Genomic DNA, 8,080 nt, shown 5'->3' with positions numbered 1-8,080 from the left:
AATCATTGATATAATTTCCTCTTTAAAACTTTACTTCTCTAAATTCAATTCCTTCTTATTTTCCTTTTCCTATTCTATGGAATTCTATTTCTATGAAATTACTAATTAGTCATTTAATGCACTAAAAACGAAATTCAGTTTGATGCATTGAAAGAATTAAAGTGACTTGGTGTAGTGTTGAGACAACTCGCACAAGAAAACAAAACCGTTTCCACAATTTTATGGCTGCTGTCACTCTCACTCTCACTCTTACTCTTACTCTTCACACTCACATTATAAACCAAAACACTTTGTAACTCAAAGCCACGCAGTGTTGTATTCCAAGACACCTGTGCCTGTTCCTCAAGTCAATGAAATCATAAGCACTACTTATAAGTACTCCTCTCTTCTTCTCAATTTGATCTTCGACTCTCTCTCTTTCTCTCTCAGTATGGAAACTAGCTCGGTTTCCAAAGTTGTGTTTGCATTTTGCTTGGCTTTGTGCCTTGTCACTCACCTTGTTCACTCAACTGTTACATATGATAGAAAGGCCATTCTCATCAATGGCCAAAGAAGAATCCTTTTCTCTGGCTCCATGCATTATCCCAGAAGTACCCCTGATGTATGTAATCTAATCCCCTCTTTTTTTTCCCTGATAATAATAAGGTGGATATTCAAATTCAGTCGACTTCACGTGAAATTGATAACCGAGAACTATTAAATGAAAATTTAGTCAAATCAGTCAAACCATTTAACTGGCTCTCCGCGACTGCACTTGATATGAAACGCTTAACGTCTCAAAATAACTGTCGGTGTAGTACTTTACCAGTTCAATTAGAATTAAAGCGAAGTTTCTGATAATTATATTTGAATTGTGCAGATGTGGGAAGATCTAATTGTGAAGGCAAAAGAAGGAGGAATAGACGTGATTGAAACCTATGTGTTCTGGAATGTTCATGAACCTTCCCCTGGCAATGTACCTCAATCTCTTCTTATTATCTGGCTTCTGTTTCAGTTCTTTTTTCAATTTGATCTTTGTTCACTGTGTTTTCTGCATGCTCAGTACAATTTTGAAGGAAGATATGATCTGGTGAGATTCATGAAGATAATACAGAAAGCTGGTCTCTACGCTCATCTTCGCATTGGACCTTATGTCTGTGCTGAATGGAACTTCGGGTACCTTCGATTCTCCACTACTACTTTTACAACTTTTAATTTAATCCTTAGTTTTATTTATCATTTTTTTTTGGTTGTATATAGAGGATTTCCTGTGTGGCTGAAGTATGTTCCTGGAATAAGCTTCAGAACAGACAATGAACCTTTCAAGGTGTGTCACATAATTGAGTTCAACATCTTCTTATGAATTGAATTTTTCAATTGAGAATTTGATTTGCAGAGGGCAATGCAAGGATTTACTGAGAAGATTGTTGGAATGATGAAGAGTGAGGGTCTGTTTGAATCCCAAGGTGGCCCTATCATACTATCTCAGGTATACTTTCTTCTTCTTGTATTTTATTCTGCAATTGATTATCATTAATTGTTAGAGTAGGTGTTATGAGAGAATTTTTCATGTCCAGCACTAATAAAATAAAAAAGTGGTAGTAGAGTAGCTGTAACTTTTGATTCACATTCACTCAAGAGTAGATCTGGGAATAATAATGAAGCATGTGCAAAATGTTGGTCCAGATTGAGAATGAGTATGGGGCCCAGAGCAAGTTACTTGGAGAAGCTGGCCGAAACTATGTTAATTGGGCTGCTAAAATGGCGATTCAGATGGGAACAGGAGTCCCATGGGTCATGTGCAAGGAAGAGGATGCACCAGATCCAGTGGTGAGTTTTTTAACTTTTTAGTAGCATCCTAACTTGTTATTTTTATCACTTATCCATCATATCCAAACACAATATACAAAGAATAATTTTTAGTGTCTTTGTTTTATTATCTCCATCTCAGTGTCATATTCTGTTCTGTCATGTCTCTAAAAACAAACGCAACCTTAAATCAGTAACTTCAAAGGTGATCAGCATGAATAAAATCTTCAATGATATACGAAAAGTCGAAATGTCAGATATTCAAGATTTGGATTGATCTTTGAAGTTTTATTCGTGTATAAATAAAATTTTATAGACTAATTTAAATCTTAACTCCGCAAAATTTATATTATTATGTTAAAATTAATAATATTTAAACTTTATATGCACTATATAACTCACTACTTCTAATGTGTTGGCTGAGATATAACAAGAAATATAATATAAAAAAAAAAAATAAAGATCCGAAATTAGTTGTAATACATTTCTCAAAAGGAGTACGGCAACTAAACTAATGTGTTTTGACAACAGATAAACACGTGCAATGGCTTCTATTGTGACAAGTTCACTCCCAATAGACCCTATAAGCCAATGATATGGACAGAGGCTTGGAGTGGCTGGTAAACATTTTCTTTTCTTTTTCAGTCACACCTCCTTTAAAATGAGAAAAATTATAAAGTAATAAAATAAATAACTATTAAATCTATAATTTATATTAAATAATGAGGACCCTGCTGCATGATAATATATGCAGGTTTACGGAATTTGGAGGTCCAATTCACAAAAGACCCGTACAGGATTTGGCATTTGCGGTTGCTAGATTTATAATACGTGGAGGGTCCTTTGTAAACTACTACATGGTTAGTTTATTTAAAGTAAAATTCATTAAATTTGGAAAATTATATTGACAAGATGATAATGATGGAACCTATTTAATTTTTGCAATTTGACCAAGACAGTTCACATTTTTTTTCTAGTATCACGGTGGAACCAATTTTGGACGAACAGCTGGTGGCCCTTTCATTACTACCAGCTATGACTATGATGCTCCACTAGATGAATATGGTGAGAATTTAAAATGCAGCACTTTCTACGTGTTATCGTCTCTATTATTCACTTGGTAACAACCAAAATTCCTAACACCAAAATTAACAATGTAGTCACTAATCATCAATATTTAGTGCATTAAAATTAAAATAAAAGTGGCTTAAACAAGTTTTCGTTATATATATGCATATTACTTCTTCTATTTTAATCTTTATAATTTTTTTTACAATAAAAAAAAGTTATTTATTTTAATTTCCATCAAATAGTGTTACTGTTATTGTGACACACCACAGAAATATTGATCAGTTACCACATTACTTAATGAATATTTTTAATGTCAAGAATCAAGATAGACAATTTTTTAAAAAATTATAAGATCAACAACAAAAAAAAATGTATATTTTATAAGATCAAAAAGATATTTAACTCAATATGATTTTTCAAAGGAAAAGTATAAATAGATATGAAAATACTAAACAATGTGAACAATGAATATATCGGATGGTTATCCTAATATAAAGATTTAGGTGGGTAATTTGCAGTGTAGTGTGAATTTGCACATTATACTTCTGTATAAAAAAATTTACTCTATTTTCACTTTCAAACAAACATACCCAAACACCTAAACTCTATGGTTGATGAGTTCAGTGACAATTTTTTCATGCAACAAAAACATTTGCAGGTTTGATTAGGCAACCCAAGTATGGTCATTTAAAAGAGCTTCATAAAGCTATCAAGATGTGTGAGCGAGCTTTGGTTTCAACTGATCCAATTGTTACTTCACTAGGAGCCTCTCAACAGGTTTTAGCCTTAATTACTTCATACTCATTCTGCTTCCCACATGTGATTAGCTTCTCTATATAGTCTCTACTAACCCTGTAACATCTGTAATTTTTTTCCAGGCTCATGTATACTCGACGGAATCTGGCGATTGCGCTGCTTTCCTCTCAAACTATGATTCAAAATCCTCAGTTAGAATCATGTTTAATAACATGCATTACACTTTGCCACCTTGGTCCGTTAGCATCCTCCCAGATTGTAGGAATGTTGCCTTCAATACAGCAAAAGTATGGAACAAAAATCTGATAGATTTTCGTATCATTTTGTATTTTTGTTCTGTATTTAATAATTGGGAAAACTTAGTAATGAATTACTCTTCTACTTGCAGGTAGGAGTGCAAACATCTCAAATGCAAATGCTGCCAACTAGTACTCATATGTTCTCATGGGAGAGTTTCGATGAAGATCCGTCTTCTTTAGACGACAGCGGCTCTACAATCACTGCCCCGGCTCTCCTGGACCAGCTAAATGTAACCCGCGATGCGAGCGACTATCTTTGGTATATGACAAGGTGATGAGCCTGATTGAACTTCACAAGTCACAGCTAATTTTGTTTAGCTTCTTAAGTTTGATCTTTTGAGTATACATAATTTTTGTAACTCATTAGATACTATGTATATGCAGCATTGATATAGGTTCGTCTGAATCGTTTCTACATGGAGGCGAACTCCCTACTCTTATCGTTCGGTCTACAGGACATGCTGTCCATGTTTTCATTAATGGTCAACTTTCTGGTATGAAGTTCTACTTTATTATTTCTAGGATCACATTGCTGGTTGTTTAGTAAAATCAAGCATGGTATATCATTGAAACTAGGTTCTGCCTATGGAACAAGGGAGTATAGAAGAATCACATATACCGGCAAGGTAAATCTTCGTGCCGGAACAAACAGAATTGCTCTGCTCAGTGTTGCCATTGGACTTCCAGTAAGTTTCTTTCGCTCCAAAACTTGGTGCTTGTTATATGATGTTGGTTTTAAGTTGTATGATGTTTTGTAACTGCTAATTAGGTCACCTATAGACAGAAACCCAGCTACTAACAAAAACAAAAATTTTATGCGCACGCCAAAAATCAGCTATCATGTATTTGTGTATAATTACATTTGTTGTTTAACTCATTTTCAATGTGTATTTTCATTTTGTGTTTTAACATATTTTATACAGGTAATAATTGGATGGCTGATTTTTTATTTACACATAGCATGATTGTTTCTTTTTCCCTCCTAACATCCAATTTCATTAACAAAACTCTTTTTCTTTTTGTTGTCAAAGAATGTTGGTGAACATTATGAGTCATGGAACACAGGAATCTTAGGTCCAGTTTCACTCCATGGACTTGACCAAGGAAAGTGGGACTTATCATGGCAGAAATGGACTTATCAGGTTTGTTAATTAATCTCACTTTGGATGCATGCTTATGCTGGCTCATTTCACATTCAAGAGAACATATACTAAAGCATTCCAATTAATAGGTTGGGCTGAAAGGAGAGGCCATGAATCTTGCATCTCCTAATGGTTTTTCTGCAGTCGAGTGGATGCAATCGGCGATAGTTGTACAAAGAAACCAGCCACTAACATGGCACAAGGTAACATTCAAGAGAAATATGCAAAGTTTCTGACTAAACAATTAGCTAAACAAACAGATACAATTCTGTAAACCTCTTGCAGACTTTTTTTGATGCTCCCGAAGGAGACGAACCGTTGGCATTGGATATGGAGGGCATGGGAAAAGGTCAAATATGGATTAATGGACAGAGCATTGGAAGATACTGGACCACATATGCTAATGGCAATTGTAGTGGCTGTAATTATGCTGGGTCATTTAAGCCTCCAAAGTGCCAATTTGGTTGTGGCGAACCAACCCAGAGATGGTAAAAAAACTTGTTAAGATCACCATTTTTTATAAATCATAAATCCTAAACCTTAAACACTGAATCCTAAATAATTTTAAACTCTTGTCCACAAATATTTCAGGTACCATGTACCAAGGTCATGGTTGAAGCCAAGTCAAAATCTACTGGTTATTTTTGAGGAGCTCGGAGGCGATCCTTCGAGAATCTCTCTTGTGAAGAGGTCAGTGAGCAGCGTCTGCGCCGATGTGCCGGAGTTTCATCCGAACATTAAGAATTGGCATATTGAGAGCTTTGGGAAATCAGAGGAGTTCCACCCACCAAAGGTTCACTTGCATTGCAGCCCTGGCCAGACCATCTCCATCATCAAATTTGCAAGCTTTGGAACTCCTCTAGGGACTTGTGGGAACTATGAGCAAGGAGCATGTCATTCCCCCTCATCCTACGCCATTTTAGAGAAGGTGCTTGTGCTTTACCTCTTACTCTTGGTTTCACAACCTACTCTATTAACTTTACAATAACAATGAAGTAAAAACTCAAGTGCAGTCGACTTCACGTGAAGTTGATAGTTGAGAGTAGTTAAGTGATTTGATTTATTTGACTAAATTTTCATCTAACGGCTCTCAGTTATCAACTTCATGTGGAGTTTCCACCTAACAATGAAGCACAATTTAACCTTTAAAAGCTTAAGTTATTAACAGTTTAGAAGATCATTGCTTTGGTAAATTAGTGTCTAAAACCATTAATAATAACTAAATGTTTCTTTGGCATGTGAGTTTAACCTTCTAGCTTTTTGTTTCATTTCCACAGAAATGTATAGGAAAACAAAGATGCACGGTTACAGTTACAAACAGCAATTTTGGGCAAGACCCGTGCCCAAAGGTGATGAAGCGGTTATCAGTTGAAGCTGTTTGCGCTCCAACCGCCACAAATTGGAGAGGCTGATTTGGCCACACAAATAGTATTTATTGTGCAGTGACTTAAATCCCTTAGATTTAATGAATAAATAACATTCTTTTGTTTTAAAATATTTGTAAATTCAAAATTTTAAAGTAGCAGATATTTTAAAACAAAGAGAATTATAGAAGAATGGGTACATTTAGTAGTAGTTGAATAGGTCAAATCCAGTGTGAAGGTGTATTTGTTGTGAAATGTTGGTGATGCCAAAGGCAATGTAGTTCATAGGTTTTGTTTAGTGGCATTTAACGTGTGTAAATTCATTGTTCGAAAGGTGAATCTGAAACCAAGGGTCTTAAATTTTGTACCTATAGAGCATCAGCATTTAAACCGGTTATGGAGGTGCAATTGTGTTTTTGCTTGTATTTCTAGGGATTACCCCAAATCTATGTTCAAATTGGGAACATATTGTGATATCATTGTCTATTGAAGTTTGAAGATATCTATCTACCTTGCCTGATATATTATTCTCCTTCCTTCTTCCTTTCTTTATTTTTGAAAGCTTTTCTTATATTTGAAAATCGATATATTTGAAACGGTTAGTTTTTCTTTCACCGGATAAACACAATACTCATACGATAAAATAGTATTTTATCTTTGTCGCTAATTATTTTTTATATGCTCATTCCAGTTGTGTAATACGTATAAATGAAGTTTTGGGTGTGTAATGCCTAATTATGGAACTCATAATTGGTTTTAAAGAAATCGTTAGTGTCGATTTGTAGGAACAATAATTAGAAAGCTTTGATCAACAATCAATGGCTATAATCAACTTAGAAAATGAGAGTAACGATTTTATGGTTGTAGAAATTCTAAAAAAAAATTTGTCTGACTTGAAATCGTTCACAATTTTTTTTGTCTTTTTCTAAAATCGTAAGTCAAATAATATTAACACTAAACCCGACACAAATACTTATTTAATGAAAACATACCTAACCTTCTTGAAGATTATTTAATGACTTTCTAAAGTGAGCAAGACTAAGAAATTTATAGCGTCGATCTGCACGCTCCCAATTACGCCACCTAATATGATTTTATTTCGTTAATACAATTTCATTCTAAATATGAAAATACCATGTTAGTCGATTTACTTGTTTGCAGGCAGAAAACTGCAGGGTTTCCTAAGAATCAGTGCAAGAAATGGTAGACGGATCCAAGCCCAAACTAGCAAAAGTATTAGTGGACCATTAATTTTCTTGCAATCAAAACGAGATACCCTACATAACGTTCTATACATATGTGCTAAGCATGCCGATTCCCAACTATATTGTCCGATACTACCAAAATCACAAAGTAAAGGTAGAAACTTTCATTGCACAGCTGCCCTAGACTTGTCTGCAAATAAGATCGTACCAAATAACAACATAATGTGGCACTTCATGTACTTCTGAATGCTGTTTTCATCAATCAACTGTAAACGATCTTTTAAATCTCGAAGCCACGTCAATTTTAGGAAGCTTTCTCTACAGTCTGACTTTCTTGGTGCAACCCCAATTTGGTGCAAACACTCAACTTCTAAGGCTTCGTGACTACTCATAGTCACTCTTGTCACTAGAAAATCATTTGTCGAAAGACCAAGAATAATAGCCACATCTTTCAG

General features: G+C 34.7%; 1 protein-coding gene across 1 annotated transcript; it reads left to right on the top strand.

The window, feature by feature from the left end:
- Positions 1 to 302: 302 nt before the first annotated feature.
- Positions 303 to 6,942, top strand: LOC130943027 (beta-galactosidase 3-like). The gene is made up of 19 exons (XM_057871048.1): positions 303 to 601; positions 860 to 955; positions 1,043 to 1,155; positions 1,240 to 1,306; positions 1,376 to 1,468; positions 1,666 to 1,809; positions 2,320 to 2,408; positions 2,543 to 2,648; positions 2,766 to 2,853; positions 3,518 to 3,636; positions 3,738 to 3,902; positions 4,004 to 4,185; positions 4,299 to 4,408; positions 4,491 to 4,600; positions 4,946 to 5,056; positions 5,146 to 5,259; positions 5,342 to 5,544; positions 5,648 to 5,984; positions 6,334 to 6,942. The coding sequence occupies exons 1-19, from the start codon at positions 431 to 433 to the stop codon at positions 6,466 to 6,468; spliced, it is 2,553 nt and encodes an 850-aa protein (XP_057727031.1). The 5' UTR covers positions 303 to 430; the 3' UTR covers positions 6,469 to 6,942.
- The last annotated feature ends 1,138 nt before the right edge of the window (positions 6,943 to 8,080 follow it).

This window comes from Arachis stenosperma, chromosome 1, assembly GCF_014773155.1.
Source record: "Arachis stenosperma cultivar V10309 chromosome 1, arast.V10309.gnm1.PFL2, whole genome shotgun sequence".
NCBI classification, from domain to species: domain Eukaryota; kingdom Viridiplantae; phylum Streptophyta; class Magnoliopsida; order Fabales; family Fabaceae; genus Arachis; species Arachis stenosperma.
The sequence above is the reverse complement of the archived record's forward strand: the minus strand, read 5'-3'. Positions and strand labels throughout refer to the sequence as shown.